Raw genomic sequence first — 23,475 nt, 5'->3', positions numbered from 1 at the left:
TTTCTATTTGGTTTAAAGTGCTGCATGTGTGATAGATAAGATCAGACATTTAATTAAGCCACAAATTTAGCATTCTCTCTCCTTCCTTCTTCCTGATGATACAGCTACAACCCTCCCCTTCTTCAACACCGCAGCAGCAGCAGCAGCAGCAGCAGCAGCATCAGCCTCCACAGCCTCTCCATATGCTCCTCTTTGTCACTACAATTGGCCCAAGTGTAAGAAATTCATTCTGTAATTTCACAGGCAACTTAACCTGACAGGATCGAAACACCTGAGCTACAATAAACTATTTGCGGCACCTCCCGTACTTGTGTGTCTGTCCTGATTGAGACACTATTTAAGGTATTGAAGTAATCACTATAGTACCATTGGTTGTGTGTAGGTCACAGGCATTCTCCTGTCACATGGCTGTGAGACCTGTCGGGTCTGATCTCGTCTCCGTGTGAAAGTGAGGACCCCTGACTTGGGCCATAGGGGGTGCGTTTGCCATGATTAATTAATCACTTATGAGCGACAGTCAAAGCTGCACAGTACAAGAGGACATCAAAGCCCCCACGGCCTGATGTGAGTGTAGGTGTGTCGCGTTACTCACGATGATGAGGAAAAAGAAGTAAATGAAGTTGTAGAATGAATGTGCATCCATCACGTAGTACATGATGTCCACCCATCCCTCCAGAGTGATCACCTGGATGAACCAAACGTTCAAAGTTTATCAAACAACATGTCCACTTAAAACATCTGAAATGAGCTACAATGGCTGATTATGGGAACATATGCATGCTCATTTGCCTAAAAGAGCAAAAATTCATTAACTTTATTTGGAAATGTTCTGGAGTCTTATTAGTTTGATACAGTAGTATACTTATTCCTTGTTCTGAACATCGTTTTGATATCAGGCACATTGTAACTATTGTAATTATTGTTGAACTGTACCCGGCCTTAACAAAGAAATCAGTTACAAGAGCAATACTCAGACTGCAGTGTTGGCAAGGAAAGGAATAGAAATCTTTCAATCATAGCCCTGTAAAATATTTCATAAATGTGTTTTTGCTCAATCAGAGTCAGTGTCACATTTGAGCCCTCTCTTCCACATGAAATTACTTTCCAACCTGTTGATTTCTAATTGTGCAGATCTAATTTAGTTGACTTCATAGATGCAGATTTTACCTGAAAAATGGCGATCCATGCATAGCCGATGTTATCAAAGTTAATAGCTCCTTTATGCGGGTTGAGTTCCCCGGCGCGGCACTCGGTGTAGTACTGAAACCAGTTGACACACGGGGCGGGCTGGTCCGCTCTCAGTCGGACCTCAGGCTCGGCCTCCTCTGCGGCCAGCGAGCAGTAAGTCCCTGCCACGCGCCGCCGCGGCACATCGGAGCACCGCAGCATCCCGTTCTCCCGCTCCATGGAGCAGATGAACGGATGGTCGTCTGTGACTTCAGGCCGGTAGTAACCGCTCAGGAAGGTGACGTTGTATTTCCTACGTGACAACACGTGAGAGTTAAAAATATACAGGTGAACGTAATCACAATTTATTGTATAAATAAACAACTTTGGATAAGAGTGAGATAAAAGCTTTTATGTTGATTAAACGTATCGCAAATTAGGCAAGGCGACTTTATCTGTAGAGCACAATTCATACACAAGGCAATTCTAAGTGTAGCGGTTGCACACAAGAAAACATCAACATAAAAATTACAGTAAAAGGCAAGAGTGCAGATAAAATACTTTCAGTTGTCAAATGCATGAGTAAAAAGAACTGTTTTCAGCCTGGATTTGAACATTGTTGAGGCCTGTCTCACATCCTCATGAAGACTGTTGCAGATTTTAGCTTCATCAAACTGAAACGCAGCCTCACCGTGTTTATTATTGACTCTGGGAACCACCAGGAGGCCCCTCCCTGAAGTTCTCAGGGCCCACGATGGTTCATACGGCTCTAACATGTCTTTGGTGCCAAACCATGAAGAGACTTTTACACAAGCAGAGCTATTTTAAATTCTATTCTGAGTGACAGGAAGCCAGTGCAGAGACCGGAGCACTGGACTAATATGGTTGTATTTCCTGGTTCTTGTCAGGACTCGAGCAGCAGCGTTCTGGATGTTCTGCAGCTCTGACAGCTCGTTTAGAGAGGCCAGTGAGCAGCCGTTACAGGAGTTTAACCTGCTGGAGACAAATGCATGGATAAGTCTCTCTAAGTCTGGTTTTGTCACTATTCCTCCTGATGTTATTGCTTTGATGTGGCTGTTTAAGTTCAGGTCTGAGTCCATGATTACTCCTAGATGATTTTTTGGTTTTAGAGAGAGAGACTCAAGGTGACTGACAGCACTTTGTCTTTGTGTCTGTGGGCCAAAAACAATGATCTCAGTTTTGTCTGAGTTTAGTTGGAGAAAGTTGTTTTGCATCCACAAACTGATCTGTTGGATGCAGTGACAGAGTGTATCTACAGGCCCATGTTCACCAGCCGTCAGTGACACGTAGATTTGAGTGTCATCTGCATAGTTGTGGTACGACACATTGTTGCTGTTTATTAGCTGACGCAATGGAAGCATGAACAAGTTGAATAAGAGGGGTCCCAAGATTGACCCCTGGGGGACTCCACAGGTCAGAGCAGAGCAGTACCTGAGAGCAGTACCTGAGATTCCCACCCAGTTTTCTAACCTGTGAAGCAAGATCCTATTGTCCACTGTGTTAAAGGTAACGCTCAGGTCCAGCAGAACTAAAACTGAGACCCAGCGCTTGTGAAAAAGTATTCTCAGACAGTAGTAGCACGGACGCTGAATCATTTGTTCCACGGCTTTTTGGTTTAATTTGATATCGTTTTGGCTGAAGTAAGTAAATATCCCCAGAACCTTTGATTCACAGCATTCGTTCCGCCTCTATATTGTAACATGCACATTTAGTGATCCGGATTAAGTTGTTTGTGTTAACCGTGTTTGTTGTTATGTGCTCGCACAAATAATTAATCAGCTGGACCCAGTTGTAAATAAAAGAGAGATCGTTCTCTGTTCTTAATTTCAATGCAACATCAAAGTTCACATCAGCACAAAGGCAAGCGCAATCGAGGACTGCAAAATATAATTATTGTGTATATGCACAAAGTGTGTGCCAATCCCCCCATAAAGGCACAAATGAAACATAAACTATACAGGTGGTTGAGCAGGAAATGAGAAAGCAGCACTAAAGATGAAAGAGAGAAATGCTGATGAAGTCTGGGGGGAGAGAGTAAGGGGGGATAAGCAATCAATCATCTTTGCAGAGAGAAGGGGTCACACCACAGCACCACTTCCTCACTCCGTTTTCAGGAAAGGTCATCTGGTTGTTTGTCAGGCAGAAAAAAAATAGATTACTAACCAAAAATTTCATCTCGCAGCGGACTGGTAAAAACATACAGCCTGCAGTGACCCGGTGACATTGTGGCGTGCTGTTCTTGAAACCGCTATAGTCGCCCGTCCTCAGCGCGGGAATAAAAGGATCTATTTTTGTAGCAGGTGTGGATTATGGCCAGTCACTCAGATAAGGGAGGCTGAGCCGGTGCTGAGGGAAAAGAGCAATCTGGGGCTCCCAAAATATCACCATCAAAAAAAAAAAAAGTGTAATAAACTGGGCTGTGTAATTGTATCCAGAATTGGATATTCTACCTACGCACTTTCATATATATACCCAAGTTTGTTTACAAAATGTCAAAAAGTCAGAATAAGTGTATGTTAAAACTTTCTGTGAAATGAATTTTGGGAAAGGGACACAAACCAATTATCTTTTTTGTCTAGGCGATGCAGAGACTTTTTCTTTTGTGACAAAGCCCTAATGAAGCCCTTTTTTTCCTTTCATTTTTCATCAGCGTTTATGCTAGCATGATCCCAAACTGTGAAGATGGAAGATTAAAGGAGCTATCCTTGATTTTTTAATTTTCTGTTATTGGACTAAAATTTGTTTTGTCCTTTTGTATATGGTAAAAGCAGACATTTATCCAAAAAATACTGGTTTTAAAGCCTTTTAAACAGTCATAAAATGTCAGTACGTATATTTTACAGTGAAGTGACAGTTTTCCTCCCTGAAAGTTGTGAAACCTGGTTTAAACTCAGTCCCTGTGACAAACTTTGATGTTGTAAATGCATTAGGAAAGTTTGAGATGAGTTTGGACCAGAAAATAGCAATTAGAAATTTGAGTGACCCTGTTACTTTGTACAATCAGGTATAGCTCCTTTAATCTATAGCTACCCATTAATATACTATAGTAGTTTGCACTTACTGTAGCTCAGTCAATCAAAAGTGGAGCATTATGGGTTATTGTGACAAAGGAAAGTGCTCGTGCATCATAGCAATAACTGAAGGATCTGGATTTGATTTCCAGACCCTTCGATGTGGAGTTTGTATGTTCTCGTTTTGTCAGCACAGTTTCCTTATCATGTACAATAGGGTCACCTCTGGAGCCAGGCAGTGAGGAAAAATATGACAAACAGAAAACAAAACAATTGTAGGTGCTGCTGGTGACTGTTGAGTTTTGCAGATTTATGGGGCTAATAAGTAGTAATAGTTAATGTTATAAGGGTACTGTTATGTCAGGACCTTAAAGGGGAGGTATTATGCGAAAGCTCCTCCTGTGATGATGTATCCAGGAAATGCTTTCCTCACCTCTCTTAGAACTGGTAAGCTTATACCGGTACTTTCATCGCAGAGTAAAAACAATCACCACAGTCACATGCACCGCCTCCTTTTATGTTTCTTTTTTTTTCTCCTTATTGAAATAGCTGTACGGCAAAGGGGAGCAAGAGGAGAAGGTTGGAGGAGCCTGGAGTTAAGGCGTCTCTCCACTTAACACGGCTCTACCGCGCACGCCACGATGTATGTACTCGCATTGTCACGTTATCGACTCTACCCAGTACACGCTTGTGGTTCCACTACACTACACAACCACAGTTTTGTAAGCCGCAATGATAACAAATGTAGGCAAATGCTGCCTTCTGGGGGGGGCTATGGAATCATTAATAGGTACCAAGGCAAATACTAGAAAGAAGAAAGAGGCAGCTAAAACGCGAACTATGAAGGTAAGCAACATGCTAATGTTTTGCTAACACCAGATAAAGTTGCGCTAACAGCGGCTAAATGCTAATATCGGCAAAATCCCCAAAGTTCCAAATTATTTTACAAATGACTTTCTAAATGATCAACTCAAATGAGAGTCAGCATAATTTTCTGTTAGAGGAACATTTAAATGTGGTTGAAAAAACCTTCCAATGATAACAGATTTTTTCCCCAAAAATAAATTCAAAATCTACTGTTCCAACTTATTATGCAACTCATCGTTTCAATACATTTTATAGCTTGTGATTAATTGAAAATGATAATTTGTTGAATTTGTAGCATTAGGAGGTCATATTTACTGAAATCAAAAGCTATTTCAATCAAAAACATCTTAACAAGTCAAGTTATATTTTACCATAGGAGCCCTTCTTTGAGCAGCATCAAATTTCTTAAATCCATTAAACTTATTAATTTTTGGGAGAGTTTCTGCTTGGATTTGTTTGCAGGATGTCAGAATAACCTGCCAGAGCTGCTGTTTGGATGAAAACTGCCTCCCACCCTCATAGAAGTTTTACTTGAGGCTCCAAAGGTTCTCAATAGGGTTGAGGTCAGGGGAGGAGGGGGTCCACATCATGAGTTTCTCTCCTTTTATGCCCATAGCAGCCAGTGATGCAGAGGTATTCTTTACGGCAGGACATGGTGCGTTGTCATGCATGAGGATGATTTTGTTCGGAAAAGCGTGGCTGTTCTTTTTGTACCATAGAAGAAAGTGGTCAGTCAGAAACATATTTTTCAGAGGTCATTTTCACACCTTCAGGGATCCTAAAGGGGCCGACCAGCTCTCTCCCCATGATTCTGGCCCAAAACATGACTCCGTCCCCTCCTTACTGACGTCACAGCCTTGTTGGGACATGGTGGCCATTCACCAACTATCCACTACTCCATCCATCTGACCATCCAGGGTTACACGGCACTCATCAGTGAACAAGACTCTGCCACTGCACCCGTTTCTGCTCGTCAGCTTCAATCAACAGTTTAGGGGAGGCCCGGATAAAAAGTTTATGCACAACTGCAAGTCTCTGGAGGGTCCTACACCTTGATGTTCAGGAGACTCCAGCTTTGTAGCAGCTGTTCTCTTAATCTGATGTGTTTGTCTGGCAGAAACCGTCCTTATTTTGCCTTTATCTGCACAAACCTGTGTGTGCTCTGAATCCAGCTCAAATCTCTTAACATACGATGATTACGCTTAATCTTTCATGAAATATCGAAGGTTTTCATACCGAGACCAAGACCTATTTCACGCTTTTCATCAGCAGAGATCCTTTTTCTTTCCTTATTGCTTGCAAATGTTGGTCTGCTTAATAATGTGGAACGTCCTTTTTCAGTAGTTTTTCCCTTAACTGGGCTTAACCTGAATATTAATTATCACAGGTGTCTGAGCTTGATGTCACTGATTCAGTGAGCCCTGAGACACAATACCATCCATGAGTTTCATTGAAAACCCTTTTTTTTTTTTACCTTTATTGCACTGAAATACAATTTGCATAATAATGTGGAACGCAGTGTAGAACGGCGGTAGGATGTTGTGAAATATTAAATTCGTATGACCTGCATGTTAAATGTGAGGGCTGTCCTTTCTCTTGTTGGCCAATGAGAGGTCAAGTCACGTGAGTCTCGGCACAGCCAGAGGTCGGCGCCGAAACGTATTCACCTTATTCCAGAAGTTTGCGTGGGCGCTGCCATGAATTGTGGGACTGGAGAAGTCCAGATAAAATTAGTCACTACATGAAAACAAAGCCGTTTTGAAGCCGCGCAGAGAAACGGTGCAGTGTTGACTTGTTGGTGCAAATGGACATTGGATCTTCTGCCAACATGGCGCCGAGGCCGGGCGCCGTAGCAAGAGCTCTCCTGTGTGCTGTCTGTTTTATGTTTGTACTTGTCTTCGATGCACTTGCCACTTTAAGCTATGGTCGTGAGACACTTTTAAGGACAATATTTTGCCCTTAGGCTTTTAATGTGGCATTGTTTGTTTGTTCTGTTTTTTATATTGTGTCTTTTTACGTGTTTTACATATCGCACTTTGAGCTCTTTGCACATTATTTTCCAATGTGGTTTTTCAAACTGCAAATGGCCAATAAATGAATCTGAATCTGGATATTTTACACAAATCAATCTACTAAACATCAGATTTGAGCGGCGAACAATTTCCCTCGTTCTCCACTGAATGAACGGGCTTCACACTCGACTGGAAGTGTCAGGACAACGGAAGTGCTGAGACAAAGCAAAAAGAGGTCAGACCGGTTTGGCCCTGACCTCGGCCATCATACAGGTCACCCAAACGGGTTGACCAGGCACTGGGCTGTTTAAGATCAAAAGTGCATTTTCTAACCGACAAAGTGAGTAGTGTTAGTGTAGTGTAGTGTTACCAAATACCTGCAAAAAGCCTAATGTGTTTAATATCACTCACTAACATTACTTTTAGCGTTTAGTAGAAGCGAATGGCACAATTCACATAAACCTCTGCATTCTCCAATCAGGATGTAAACACTTTAGGTATAGCTCGCCCGAGATTAGACTGCCTGCGCCGTCTCCCACCACCCGTGGCGCCACTCTGTCAGAGATTATTATGTTAGGGGTGGGCCCGAAAGGATGCGAGGCCAGGAGGTGAACATGATATTATGTGTTATTATGCAAGCATGTTCGCGAGCGTGTACAGAGGAGCGGGGCGTCACTCAAGCGGAGATGGAACACGACAGCTCGGCCCATGAGGGAAGCAAATCGAGTGACGGGGAAATTCACAGCCCAAATATCAAGGCAATTCAAAGCCGGCAATCCTTTGTGGGCTGTTATCTTTGATTCAGGGGAGCAGTGGTGTGATATAGGGCTGAAAGGCTCTGGAAATATATCGAGCATTAACCTTTGATGGAAATATGAACTACAAAACTAATCCCATTGCATGTTTCAAAGTCAGAACATGCACAAGAAGTTTTAAGACATAATAATGCTCAAATAATTGGAGCTTTTGCGATTTGCTGAATTAGTTGTCTTGATGCGGGGAAGTGGTGATATAACACAGTGAAATATGCACCTCTTTTAGACATACATTTCAGGCATTTTTGCAACGTAATGGCCCGCTAATATCCCACTTTGGACCCAGCCGATTTTTGTAAAAGGGAATAACGCGACGAAATGGTGAGCCAGGGTGAGATTTTCAGAACAAAGTCGTGTAGTGTCAATCTAATTACCCCGGCCAGGAAGCGTTTCTCTGACTACAGGAGTGCAATATTGTTCAACTGCGGCTTTACTGGCTCCAAGTGCATGTTGTTATTTGTACTGAATAATGCCACGTAAAGGTTTTGTTTACTTTCTTTGTAGTTTCCTGATAACAATAAAGTGTGTAAATCTAAATCAATGGATGGATAAATGTTGTAATGTCCTTTTTTTTTTTTTTATTTCATCAAACTGTAATCAATTCTAGACATTAATTATGTTACTTAAGAAGATTTCATTTATGGTTTATAATGCATTTAAGCCTAGTGTTTTTCTGGTTTGCAGTCAGTGGCAACATTTCTTAGGTAAAACGAAGAATGGATTAAATTAATTTCTGATTAAATTCTGATAGAACAAATAAATAGAGCACCATCTGTGAAAAAGCCAAAGTTACAAAACAAATGGCTTCTACAAATGGGTAATGATCGTAAACACACGTCAAAATCCACAATGGATTACATTGAGAGACGCAGTCTGAAGGTTTTGCCATGTCTCCTGACCTAAAATCTCTCACCTGGAAGACTTCTGTAAGAAAGAAAGGGCAAAGTCCCTCATAGTAGTACTGAAAGACTCTTGGCTGCCTGGAAAAGTGTTTAAAGCTGTGATACTTGCCATATTGGGGGGCTATGCGGTCGTATCTCTGCAGGGGCTCAAACTCTTGAAAATGCAAAAGAGGAAATCTAATGGTAATGTCTCATGCGCAACCTCATGCCTATTGGAGATCATTTCATCCTCCCCTTGCTTCATCATTCATATTATTTAGAAATTTTGATCCGTACAGCAAAATAGGAGCCTGAATGACATAATAGAAGGCACAATAAAAGTGAAAACAGAGAAAATCAGGCAAAACAATAAATGTTGTTGACATAAACAAAAGTACAGAAAGAACAAATAAATAAATAAATAATGGTTCACCTTCTTCATAAAAACAAAACATGATCAAAAAGAAATTTCACTTATGCCAGTAAATACTAAAACTAGTGACTACAGTAAATGAAAAGCGCACAGGGGCTGTCTTAAGTTTTCACCTGGGCTTTGATCAGAAATAAGAGCAGTCACTTCCACTGCCAGGGGATAGTCATTCTGGCAGAGAGACTTACCTCGGCTCAGACCCAGAGAGGTAGCTTTTAAGTTGAGTGTTAAAGAGGTGGAAATACTGTGAGATGAAAAGGCTGCGTAAAGGGGCTTATGGCTAGTACCCAGAGCTGCTTAGGAAACTAACAAGATCAGAGCACCGGGGCGCATCGATCTGCTCGCACCAATAACAGGTGAGTGAATGAGGCTAATCAGTTTGGGGCTAACTTTTGCGGACGCCGTGGATGAGGCCCGGGGCGGATCGCCAATGCCCGGCGGTTACTATGGAAACTCACATCTTGACGTCCTCGCCCATGAAGCAGCGGTTCCTCAACAGGCCCGCCCACAGCTGCACGCCCACGATGCCGAAGATGAAGAAGACGAAGAAGCAGAGCGCCAGCACGTTGCCCAGCATGGGGAGAGTGTCGAGCAGGAGGGTGACCAGGATTCGCATGCCTGGCAGTGGACACACGCAGACAGGCTGTTAAAGGGTGGGGAGCACAGCAAATCCCAAACACGAAGAATAAACTAGAACTGATTAAAACAATACAAGATACAAAGGGAAAATATTGTTATTGTTATTATTTAGATGTGGATGTTTTAAACTACAGCAGTGACTCTGTGTTTACCATCATTTTAACCTTATTTAAGCATTCAAGTTTCAATAAGTTTCAATAAGTATGTTATTGCTACATAATAATACTGTACATTAGGCTTTATTACATGTGTGAAAACTCTCTAAAATCTGATCCCTTCAATGATGACAGATGGATCAAACAGAAAGCCCAAGTACATCATGTCAGAAGTATGTAGGGTGGAGAATTAGCCCATTGTATATGTTTTATATCAATGAAGTAGACAGGAGGAGACCCAAAGAGAGAGTCTAGAGAGAGGCCCTGTAGGAGCTGAACCTTTGTTGACTCTGCCATGAGCTGAAGGCGCTCTTTGCCACACTGCCACCATGAAACAACGTCTACAGTGATAGTGTTTATCTGGAATAAACTGTAGGAGTTAAACTGTAGAGTCATTGTGGTAGAAATCGCTCTTGTCCCTGACATTGTCCAGACAAGAGGAATCTGTCTAATGTATTCTGCGCACAATCTGAGCAGCCCGATGAATTCAATGGCAAATAATTAGGGTCTAGTATTGGTAATTGGCCTCTCCTATTTTCTCTCCCAAACAAAAGATTAAACAAAAGCCCCCTCCTTACTGTCTCCACACAGGATGCACTTCAAACACACTTTTAGAGGAGCTCTGTATGAGCCAAGGTCGCACAGTGTAAAACTGAGCTGGCGGGCCAGTCTGTGCTCTGCACAAGCATCGTAATGATTGCTGTGACTTTGTTCGCGATGCCCTGATTCCTTTTCACGTGTGTCCATCAAAGACAAAGTCACAGATGTTAACAGCTCCTGACGTACATATCTCTGAAAGTTACACACACACACACACAAATTACAAATTTAGTGCCCTTGGGCTAGAACAATGCATGTTTTATTGCTTGGTTTGTCACAAATAAGGTTGCTGACTTGAGAGTAGGGCTGCAACTAACGATTATTTTGGTAATCGATTAATCTAACGATTATTTTTACGATTAATCGATTAATCGCTTGGCTGTGAAAGGTGCATGGAAATTGTATTTCTTCATTTTTTTTAATCACATAAGCTAAAGTGGCGCCACTTGAGGACATGTTGATGGAGTAGACTAAAATTAGACGTTTGTAGGAGGCTCTTTGTTCTAATTCTGCTTTCTGATTGGACGAGACAAAGACAGATATTAATGAAATTTATAATGCACAAAACACTACAGACCCTAACTTTAAAAACAAAGTAGGTTTTCATCCAAAATACATAATTGTCATGTCTTTTTTGCTCTATTTTAGTCTGTGTTTGCTAGAAAACGATTAATCGATTACTGAAATAGTTGACAACTTTTTTAGTAATCGATTAGTTGTCGATTAATCGATTAGTTGTTTCAGCCCTACTTGAGAGTGCAACGCGCTTTTAAAAAAACAAGCCCAATTATGATGACATTTCTAACAATCATGCCTACTCGACATACATAGTTAACTTAGTTAAAACTTCTCAAGCTGGCAATTTCTACAGGCGTCTACAGGTGTCCAAAAAATGAAAACAGAAAGTTTCATTTTCATACTGCTTACAACATGTGTTTCAAACGTGGCGTGGTACTAAACACATATTGAAAAAGACTACTTGCAAGGACTGCTAACTGTATAAATGTGGTTTAAATGCTTTTCAAAAATGCTTGTTTAAAGATTCTTATGTCGTTCCTAAGTCATAGAATACATTACTGATAGCTTCAGCATTATTGTAGCTTAACTATATTCCAAGCATAGTTTAACGTGAACTAATTAGATTAAAATGAATTCTGAGTGCACTTTCTACCAAGGTTAAACTATACATTAACTTCTTGACTAAACACGCACCTTACTGAAGTAAATGGACACAATAAAACAGCTCAACGGATCAATAAAGGTTGAAGTCCAAGGATAACGGAATATTATGTGATTTAAAGCTATAGAAATTGTATCAGACTGTATCTATAACCGCAAAAGGGCTGAAATAGGTGAGCCGGAGAGTTTGTTTTGTTGGGGAGCAAGAGGAGAGGGGATAGGGACAGTGAACAAGTTTCATGGTCACTGTTCGTCTATGACGTGTCTCATATATATGGTCATTGAGCTGTAATTATCAACTGCTGAAGCCGGGTGAAAGCCTAGCATGTATGATCAAATACAACTGCGGAAAGAAACAAAGCTCCGGAAATAGACAGAGAGAGGGAGTTAGGGCAACAAAGTATCTATCTACTACTTCTACCTGTCTTCGTTAACATGTAACGGTAGATACAAAGGTTTGCTACAATTGTCTGTAATTTAAGCTAGGCTCATTTTCATTTGTAGCTGAAGTTAGCCTTGTCAACAGTAAGTAAATGTTGCCGTGTTTTAATGTGCTGTGAGACCCAACCTGCATCTACAGTAAAGCACATAACACCTGCTCGGGATCATGTCACCCCCGTACAGTGTGAACTGTGTAGCCACCTGCATTATCCGTTATCGCTCTGAACAGCGTGAGCATCCCCATTGTGGGCTCGGCGTCTCTTCGCACGAGTGTACACTGTACACCCAGCTTAAGTGTACAAAAACAGCATGCATTTCTTAAGGGACAAATGTATCATTATCCTCATTACATGGTCATAGTAACCATATTGTTTTGTATTAAATTAAGGTCATATTCACTGACAAAGCCATTATATAAGTCGCATCTATGAGGAGAGTCTTGTGTGACTGTGCTCCTCTCTTGTTAAACCCTTGCTTTTAAACAGAAAGCCATAAGCAGAGCTATCTTCTCGCTGCTGTTTTATCACTGGGCCAGCACTAGGGAAAGGTCTGCGAACCCATTATCACTTGAGAATGGAAAAATGTCCCCTGACTTCAGTAAATGTATTCAAACGAATCAGTGCCGCCTTCAGTGGCATCAGGCCAAGGTGTAAAGTGCTTTAAGTTCTGGAGGTGGCCATTTGTACTAAGTGAGACAAACTGCAGCATTAGAAACACAATAACAACAAGGGGCTCTTAATAAGAGACAGATTGGCGTGAAGTACTGTCGCTGATCGATGCTAATTCCACAGTTTGCCGCTAATACTGATGTACCAACAATAGCTTTATTGCTAAGACTGTGGTATTCAAAACTGTCCTTTTTGAGTTTAGATGTAATTAAGTGGTTGGTAAGAATGCACACATATCTAAATGTTGTTTGAGTATCGCGACAGTTTACTGGATAATGTGTAAACGCTCAGAGAAACCTGGATACTCCTGTGGATGCTGTTACAAGAGCAACAATCAACCTGGATATTTTTGGCTCCAGAGTGGCGTCAATGCTCATGACAAACATGCAATGTTGCTCGAGTGCAGATGAACACACTCATGGCTACAGCAGTGTCACAGCAATAGCATCATAGTACGATACTAATTGCAATATTGTTCACAATCTCAGGAAAATTATATGTTCTTTATGATAAGGCAGAAACTAAACAAAACAATCATGGTCAAGGGAGTTCCTGTCTTTTTTGCTTTTCTCTATTTTTCTTTGTTACTACAAAACTATCCAAGATTCAGAGGCTTTGATATTCTGAAAGTCACAACAATTGTGAGACACATTTGATATTACGATACCAAAGGTTCTATTCTAACACTATTACCGATATTGCTACAACCTAACTCATTCGCTCCAGTCACCACGGTTGGTCTAAATCCTTTAAACTGTTTATTCGTATAATAGCAGAAAAGCTGTTCTAATCATAGTTTCCTTTGTTATCAGTCCTGACGCCAATACTTCTTATCAACACTTGAGGCAGTTCCAAATTGCGTCACCAGCCAAACTCCGCCAGTCTACAACCTGATCGCTGGCTCTTTGAAGAGAATTGGATGATTCACCTAAGTGCAGAAATGTCCGGTTGAGTCGATTTAGTGTCTTGTTCTGAGTGATTCTATGATTGGCACAGTTGTTTCAATTTCCATTGACGAAAATCTCATTTCCCCCATACAATTATTTATGCTATATTTTTTTCAGGGTCCATCATGACAAACCCTCATACAGAGATTGCAGAAAAAAAGTCATTACTATTCTCATTTCATTTTCATTTGTGTAAAAATAAATAAAAAAACAGGCATCATTTGTTGTGTATACAATCATTAAACACACAAACCTGTTAATGTTTACCCCTTTCTCACTTTCATTCTTTTCTTGACAACTATTTGTACAGACATTGGTGAGCTGTACACGTTAAATACATATCTTAACAATAGTATGTCGGCATAGATCAAATTAGAACATAAGTTAATGTGTATTGAAGCTGTTTATTTTGAGTATTTGAATGGATTTCACATGCTGCATGCTGTTTTACACTCAAAAATATATTTCTTTAAATTTCATTCTGAAATCATCTGGGGACCCCCACCCAAGGCCTCGCGACCCCGCCACTTTGGGAACCACTGAGCTACAACATTTCCAGGCCACCTCTGGTCCATAGATCTACATCGGGGCGAGTGATGAACGTGCTTTTTAGGGCAGCGCTTACAGTTTGTTTCTTGACATTCATTGGACCTCGCAGATTATATTTGCCATTTCTGCATGACAGAACATTTTAAGAATATTGTTTGGAAGCAATCGAAAGCTTACTTCATGCATTATTTTTAAGGATTTAAATTTGACTGTGTTGGAATGCTCCCTAGTCCCAGCACTACATATCGTCCTATTATCCTTTTTCTGTAGAATGTAAAATTGTAAAATGTAAAATATATTGGTATTACCCATATATATCTGTTGATACAGTAACTGATGTCAGGTAGAATGAATGTGCAGTAAACCGTATGAAGAGCTTTTTCTTTGAGTAAGTATTTAGCATTCTACCTGGTGCTGTCACCGATGAACTGGAAGCAGACTTTACGTTTTACCGCTGCTCCCTCTGCTCTGCCTGTCTCTTGTTTTTGCTCTAAATCAGCATAAAACTAATGGGCCATTTAAGGAGGCGGTTTTGGATTATGAGAGCACGTTTTACTTCTGCAGCATGTTTGAAGTGGGAAGTCGGAGCGAACCTTGGAAGAGACCGACTAATTCTACTGAAGCTTAACGGGGAAGTCACTCATGGGAGCCGTAACAGACGGCTGCCAAGTCAAACCCAATCGCTTCACATTAAACACCGCCTGTCTGTCTCTCCTGTGCGCCGCTCAGAGTGCTGGCAAAATAATGTAGAACCAAAAACTTAGATGGGGTGACTGCCATGGGAGAAGAGAGGAAATAATAAGGGCTATCTCCAAAGTATACAAAATCATCAGGACTACAACAGAACTGAAATGCGGAGAGTTCAAGCTTTCAAAACGTCAATATCTTCATTAGCTAAAATCTGCCCTGCTTTGTGCTCAGCTTAATGTACACCCTGCATGCTTTGTATTGAAGCCATGTTCAAGCTTTTGGAGTCAATCGGAGCCACATGATTAATATAGAGTGACAAAAAGTGCTCTAAGGTCTGTACACTAACATCCTGATTTGTATTGACTAAAAATCTATACAAATTTGTATAGAACACACCAGGGCAATGTTCTGCGCTGATGCAAAGCAGCAACTAAATGTGACTGGAAATTATCACGCATGACACTGACTAAGATATTATATAATGGGGACATAACCAGCCAAACTCCGCCAGTCTACAACCTGATCGCTGGCTCTTTGAAGGGAATTGGATGATTCACCTAAGTGCAGAAATGTCCGGTTGAGTCAATTTAGTGTCTTGTTCTGAGTGATTCTATGATTGGCACAGTTGTTTCTATTTCCATTGACGAAAATCTCATTTCCCCCATACAATTATTTATGCTATATTTTTTTCAGGGTCCATCATGACAAACCCTCATACAGTGATTGCAGAAAAAAAGTCATTACTATTCTCATTTCATTTTCATTTGTGTAAAAATAAATTAAAAAAAACATCATTTGTTGTGTATACAATCATTAAACATTCGCCCAACCAGTCCACATGTGTTTTGTGGATCTGGAGAAAGCGTTCGACCGCGTCCCTCGTGGTGCCCTGTGGGGGGTGCTCCGGGAGTATGGGGTCCGGGGCCCTCTGCTAAGGGCTGTCCGTTCCCTGTATGACCGCAGCAGGAGCTTGGTTCGCATTGCCGGCAGTAAGTCAGACCTGTTCCCGGTGCGTGTTGGTCTCCGCCAGGGCTGCCCTTTGTCACCGGTTCTGTTCATTACTGTTATGGACAGAATTTCTCGGCGCAGCCAGGGGCCGGAGGGTGTCCGGTTTGGGAGCCTCAGGATCTCATCTCTGCTGTTTGTGGATGATGTTGTTCTGATGGCTTCAACGAACCAGGACCTTCAGCACGCTCTGGGACGGTTTGCAGCCGAGTGTGTAGCGGCCGGGATGAGGATCAGCACCTCCAAATCCGAGGCCATGGTTCTCCACCGGAAAAAGGTGGTTTCCCCTCTTCAGGTCGGTGGGGAGTCCTTGCCTCAAGTGGAGGAGTTCAAGTATCTCGGGGTCTTGTTCACGAGTGAGGGACGGATGGAGCGTGAGATCGATAGACGGATCGGTGCGGCGTCAGCAGTGATGCGGTCGCTGTATCGGTCTGTCGTGGTGAAGAGGGAGCTGAGTCGGGGCAAAGCTCTCGATTTACCGATCGATCTACGTTCCCACCCTCACCTATGGTCATGAGATTTGGGTCATGACCGAAAGGACAAGATCGCGAATACAAGCTGCCGAAATGAGTTTCCCTCGCAGGGTGGCTGGGCGCACCCTCCGAGATCGGGTGAGGAGCTCAGTTACCCGGGAGGAGCTCGGAGTAGAGTCGCTGCTCCTTCACGTCGAAAGGAGCCAGCTGAGGTGGCTCGGGCATCTGTTCCGGATGCCTCCTGGTCGCCTCCCGCGGGAGGTGTTCCAGGCATGTCCTAGTGGGACAAGGCCTCGTGGAAGGCCCAGGACACGGTGGTGGGACTATGTCTCCGAGCTGGCCTGGTGTCGCCTCGGGGTACTGAAGCTTAACGGGGAAGTCACTCATGGGAGCCGTAACAGACGGCTGCCAAGTCAAACCCAATCGCTTCACATTAAACACCGCCTGTCTGTCTCTCCTGTGCGTCGCTCAGAGTGCTGGCAAAATAATGTAGAACCAAAAACTTAGATGGGGTGACTGCCATGGGAGAAGAGAGGAAATAATAAGGGCTATCTCCAAAGTATACAAAATCATCAGGACTACAACAGAACTGAAATGCGGAGAGTTCAAGCTTTCAAAACGTCAATATCTTCATTAGCTGAAATCTGCCCTGCTTTGTGTTCAGCTTAATGTACACCCTGCATGCTTTGTATTGAAGCCATGTTCAAGCTTTCGGAGTCAATCGGAGCCACATGATTAATATAGAGTGACAAAAAGTGCTCTAAGGTCTGTACACTAACATCCGGATTTGTATTGACTAAAAATCTATACAAATCTAAACTGACTAAACTAAATGTGACTGGAAATTATCACGCATGACACTGACTAAGATATTATATAATAGGGACAAAACGACATACAAATGTCGCAGGACGTACTGTATTATTAGAATTAATTGCACCATCATGAGGAGACTTAAGGTAACGTTATGTTGGTTCTCTACTGTCATCTCCCAGAAGGTTAAGCCAAGTCCAATGTTTAAAAGTAAGTAACCTGATGTTTTAGTTGCTATTTTGCTGGACAAAAAGTCAAGACAAAAGAGAGGTTGTGAATCAATGACCAATACGATCAAAAACAGTTATAACACAAAAACATGGATCAAACAGTTAAGGGGAGACAAAACTCTTTTAATCCCATCCAATTTTCAAGTTTAGGCCATTTTGCTCTCTCCACATAACGTTGAGACAGTCACAAAAAGGTGTTCTATTATTGATCTAATTCAGCATCTAAACTTTAAAGGTCATTTTCTCAAAATAAGCTTTTGCATTGTGGAGACAACATTCTCACCTACAATTGCACCTTCAAACTCAAAAATATTTTTAAAGATTATTTTTTGTAGTCTAATTCCGAGCTTGATTTATTGAGCTTTGAACTGCAAAAAAGAAAAAAATACACAAGATTTGTAACACAGACTGAAAAAAAATCTGCATTATTGTCATTGAAAGTATAGCCGATTGAGGTCATTTTTACTTTCCTACTCACACGCAGCATCTGAAACTTACTGGGTACTCTGTTGATGGCTCTGAGCGGGCGGAGCACTCGGACCGTCCTGATCGCTGATAGGCTGACGTTGTGTCCATCCAGCGAATACTCCAGCATCCTGGACACAAACACAAGTCACCGCCGTGTCAAAGGCGTCCTGATCATTAACCGCGGTGACCTTGGCCCCTGCACGAGCATCTAGAGGAAAATCGACTTACAAAAGACCCGTCTCCAGGAAACGCCGGTCTTTTTAACGACCAATCACCGAGGTCTCCGTCCCCGCAGACCCAGCGATGTGATTGTCATTCGGCAGATGCCGTATCCCCCACACACACGCTTGACATTTCACTGGCATTAAACAAGTGTCGGAGCTTTACACACAGCTCTCTCCCTGGCTCATATTTAATGTCAAACGGAAGGACGGACATGTTGGAATGAGGGGATGAACTCATTTTCGAGGAAGTATTGCGATTTGAGTTGAGCTTTGTCTTGTAAAATGTGGATTCACAGTGCACATTTTGACATTCGAGAGTTCACAAAACTGTTAACTTTTGAGTTACAACTAGAAGGGCTAAATGGTTTTAGAAAACATCTAGCAGTGACTTTTCTCACATTGCTATTGATTTTAATTTACAAAGAAAAAATAATCCTGATTCAGTTCACAGAATAACTTAATAAGTTCAGGAGTATTTGAGAGAAAGGTGAAATGATTTCATGACATGTTTCAGGTTTAAACTACACATATTACTATCTACAAATGACCAGACTTTCCACAGGGCAGGCCAAAAGTATTCTTCCCAGATAGATACAGACAGAAATGCATCATACTGGCCAAGCAAGGTGGAAAGAAGTCTGTTATGGAAACCAAAATTGTTTTCACTCTTATTAGAAAATTCTGGTGGACTAAGAGCATATTTAGCTCCAAAGTGTCAAGTCAAAATTTGATTCATATGACTGTTTGGACAGAGCAGATTGTCCCTTACAAGTGAAAAACCAGCACTCGGTGTTAGCGGTTAGCACGTAGCATGACGCTAATATTAGCGTTATGGTTAGCATCAGCATTTATGTGCAAATTTGGCCCGTTGAATCACTTTGACCTGGTCTATGTATCCTTATTTGGTAGAAAATACATTCATAATTCAGCATTAGTTAAAGTAATGGTGGAGTAATTGGTGAAAGTTCTTGAAGATGGTTCTTTTTCCCCTTGGCAGCTTAAAACGTGATCATTGATGGGCATTTCCAAAGATGGCGTCTGTATAAAGTAACTCTTGTAGCTGCACCGTTTGAGGCAGAATCCTGATCGTCGGCAAATCCAATCACCTACACATAGATCCACTCATTTCAGAATCAGAATCAGTTTTATTGCCATTGTCAGTGATCGTTCTGAATTTTCTTCAGAACAATCGTGCAACATGAAACATAATGCTATACAATGTCTTACATAGTGCTTTTCCAGACACTCACAAGTCGCTTTACAATTCCGTGCATTATCATTCAGTGTTTCCCCTACCATGATATTGGCAGGGCGGGCCATCAGTGCCCCCCGCCCTCTCAGGACAAGAGTCTTTTTTAATATGCAGCGCTAATCACGATAGTTAAAACGAGCGTCTTTACCAAATCCGTTCCGCAAATCCATGCCATTTTATGAGTTACTACGCCTGTTCAATCCTGTCCGAGTCCATGTTTTTTATGGATCCAGTCAATCTGCACCATCGGCCCCTCCGACCATCAGCAACCACTCACTCACACACTACATTCACCCTGGCTTCCTGGTGTTCCCCAGCGGTCTCCCATCCAAGGACCAACCAGGCCCTTCCTGCTTAGTTTCCGAGATCTGACGGGATCGGGCAGAATGGAATGCTTTTAAAACATTGAACATGAAACTGAGATAAATAAATAGAAATTATAAACTAAAAAAAAAGTATTCTATAAAACTATATGGGCATGCAGTCTAAAAATCTAATTCACAACTAGCCTCTGAGTCTGTTATCAGAGGTCATAAGTTCAATCAGTATTCTAAAAAGTTGGACGTGCTAACAGTTCGCTTAGCTCTACGCTGTAGCTCCGCCTCTCGTCCGAAAATACAAAAACATGTCTGCCAGACACACTCAGCACTTCAGCACTCATAAGCCTTGAAGTGATAAGAGACACAATTTTGATTGTCAAATAATTGTTATGATAAACATGAACACAGTAAAGTGCAAAGAATTAGCTCTACACTTTTTCTGCAGACAACAACTCTTCCCCTCCAAGAATCGGGATGTTAGGAATGTGTTGTTTTGTCCATATATAATCAGTATTGTACAAATATGACTGTAACAAATAAAAATAAATATATATATATAAATGTAATACTGTATAATGTACAGGTTTAGCAAGTCTTAAACACACAGCACTAAAACCAATTGCCCGTCTAACAAGATTAAAAGGGTCAAATACTCACCCCACGATGACGATAAAGAAGTCCAGCCGGTTCCATGTGTCGCCAAGGTAACCGGTCTGACCAATGATCCCCAGCGCCACCATCTTCACCACCATTTCCCCAGCGAAGAAGATGAAGATGCCGTCATCCAGGGCCTGCTCTCACACACACACACACACACACACGCACACACACACACACACACACACACACACACACACACACACACACACACACACACACACACACACGCACATCGCAACAGCCCAGAGGATTAGTGTAAACTGATTAGTGGCAAAATTAAAAAGGGGAAACTTTTAAAACCCTTGATAATAGTCTTAGCATAATGACTTTGGATTTCGGGATCCACTGTGTGAAAGGGTGTGTGCGTATTTTAAAATGGACTGTTAAGTTAATAAATTCTGCACCTGCACTTCCATTTTGATCAAGTCAAGTGAATATTTATCGCAGCTCAGTTTGAGAATTTTTAAGGCTTGACTAAATTCATCAAAAAAGTCAAGTTTTTCAAACGCCTAATGCATAATGTTGGGAATGGGAAATTCTCTAAGTCTGTGTCCTTATGAGTTCTACAAGCAATTTTCTGTGGGTAGCAGGACCTTGACCAAATGTGACTGTTGCTAAGGAATTTTGATGACGCTTAAAGGGCCTATCTCACGGAGGGGTGCGGAGATGTTGCGGAGACTGTAGGTCGGACACATACAAACGGCCTATCTCACCGGCCTAGAGACTAATTGGAGACTAGAGTCGCTGCTAGTCACGGGGATGTCTCCGATAAGTCCCCTGGCTATAAGTCGAGTGTCCAGGTAGCCTCGTGAAAATGCACAGGTTCGACTTCAGCTGACTTTCCGCATGGTCTCCGAGAAGTCTCCGAGGTCTATGCGCTCTCAAGCAGCTGTGGCAATGTCTCATTGAAGGGATGTCACAGAAACGTCTCACAGGTTGAGGACAACAAATAATACTCGCGACACAACTGCTTGAGACAGCCTAAACCTCTCGGAGACCATTCAGAGACTTTTTCAAGTCTCCATACAGTCTCTGCTGAAATCCAAACTGTTAGTTTTCTCCGACTAGTCTCCAACGAGTCCCCAGGATGCTGTATTTTGATGTATACAAAAATGTAGTTCCACAATTATAAAACCTGCCATATCCATCCTGAATCACGGCTTGAATTCCAAAGCCGAAGCCTTTGCCATCAGTAATATCCAAACAATGACTCACTGAATAGTTTTTATTAACCTTCCTTTAATGGCCACGTACAGATGATTTATAAAGTGAAGAAAAAAAGTGTCCTCTGCCGACGCATGACTCACTGAAAAGATGCAGCGTAATAAATAAACAGCTAAATGTCTAAGTGGGACTGTTCATTTGAGTGTGATGAGGGGCGTGTGAGTGTTGCTGTTGTTTTACCTGGAGAAAGTAAGGGGTGTGGCCACAGGGCTGGAACATCCCCAGGGTCACACAGTTGAGCAGGATGGCCAGGATGCTGACGCGCTCGAACCATGTGCGGTTAAGTTAAGGCAGGACAAAACATTCATCATCAATGTCAGGACCGCTTCTGAATATGGGTACACTCAGGCTAAAGTGTTTAAGAATTATTTGTCAAGTTTGTTAACCAGAATGTTACCAGTAGATCGCCCACACTATCCGGCTCGATCACGGAGTCCTACCATCCCAAAACAGTTGGCGTGTGTGTCAATCCAGCATTTGATGCTGGATTGACACACACGCCTGGATGTGCGGATTGCGGTGTACCCACTAAAAATTAAGCAAAGATACATCACTAATTTGCACAATGTTATTTTTGCATTTTGTGTCAGTTCAGAGACCAGAACAAACTTCATGGCGACACATATTTCCTCCCCCTGAACACGAGAGAAGGGACCGGCATTTCTCGATCTCTCCCGTTTCTCTGTCTCTCCCCTGACACCGAGGCACAGGTTAAACGGGACAGATCAGGAGCAAAGATCATGTACCAGGGCACAATGTCTCACTGTTTTAAATATTATTGCAACAACAAATGCAGGCAGCTTTGCGTAGTTTTGTTTTCGCCTGTAAACAACACTGAAGTCCACATGGATAGTTTGCATTGACCCCGTCGTTAATGCAGCTGTCTTTAGTTCTCTCCCCTCCGTCTCCCGCTCTTGCCCTACACGAGGTGCAGAGCCAATCTGGTCATGTAGGTCATTATTTTGGGCAATATCTTTGACATTTCATCCAGGTCCTAAAAAAATCTGTTGGATTAATGACAATTGATCGATTGTCACAACGAATTATTCATAATTATTGATCAAGCTAGATAATGTATAATATGCAGTTTTATATATTACAGTTAGAGGCAAACGAAAAGGCTTTAATTTTAAATCAATAATGACAACTCTGCTAAAAACTCCCCCTTGTGTCCTTCAGAGAAATTGATAGGTAGATCTACAGGCCTTGCTGACTTTAAATGTAGCTCGCAAGCCAAAAGAGGTGGGCACTGGGAACCCCTGATAAAGACCCTCCAAATGAGCAGTTAAAAAGCTAGAAATTATCTTTATCAATTTTAGACCTTGAAGACTACAAGACACCTGAAACAAAAAACTATTCAAAGTCAACCGTTTGAATACGGTTGTTGAAATCAACTCTTGTGGGATGCTGGGGACTGTAGTGTGGTTCTCTTTCCTGCATGTAAACGTTTTAGTCTGATAATGCAATCCCTAAAGTGGAAATCGTGCTTGTCAATAGGTGATGTACCAATATTATATGAGCTGTTGTAAAGAAAAAAACAAATATGCCAACGACCCAAAACATGGTCTAAACAACCATAGATACATGAGTCTGAATGTTCGACAGAACTAAACACAACACGAATTAATGAAAACAGCTGTTTTAATTGCATGTTTTCATAAGTAAACCACTTAAACATAAGTCAGTTGAATGAAAAGTTGCTAATGATAGCTGCTGACCTTTAGCTTGAGCTCT

General features: G+C 41.8%; 1 protein-coding gene across 1 annotated transcript in view; it reads right to left on the bottom strand.

Annotated features, from left to right (window-relative positions):
- Window positions 1-23,475, bottom strand: part of LOC306961434 (voltage-dependent T-type calcium channel subunit alpha-1H-like) — a 98,225-nt gene that overhangs the window by 52,822 nt on the left and 21,928 nt on the right. The window contains exons 3-8 of the mRNA XM_079554175.1: window positions 21,922-22,016; window positions 20,515-20,648; window positions 18,092-18,189; window positions 9,663-9,822; window positions 1,168-1,480; window positions 593-685 (exon numbers count right to left, since the gene is read on the bottom strand). Coding sequence (XP_079410301.1) covers window positions 593-685; window positions 1,168-1,480; window positions 9,663-9,822; window positions 18,092-18,189; window positions 20,515-20,648; window positions 21,922-22,016 — 893 coding nt within the window. The remainder of the gene's footprint in view (window positions 1-592; window positions 686-1,167; window positions 1,481-9,662; window positions 9,823-18,091; window positions 18,190-20,514; window positions 20,649-21,921; window positions 22,017-23,475) is intronic.

Source organism: Gobius niger (assembly GCF_951799975.1).
Source record: "Gobius niger genome assembly, chromosome: 3".
Taxonomy (NCBI): domain Eukaryota; kingdom Metazoa; phylum Chordata; class Actinopteri; order Gobiiformes; family Gobiidae; genus Gobius; species Gobius niger.
This window is presented reverse-complemented; position numbering and strand designations above follow the sequence as displayed.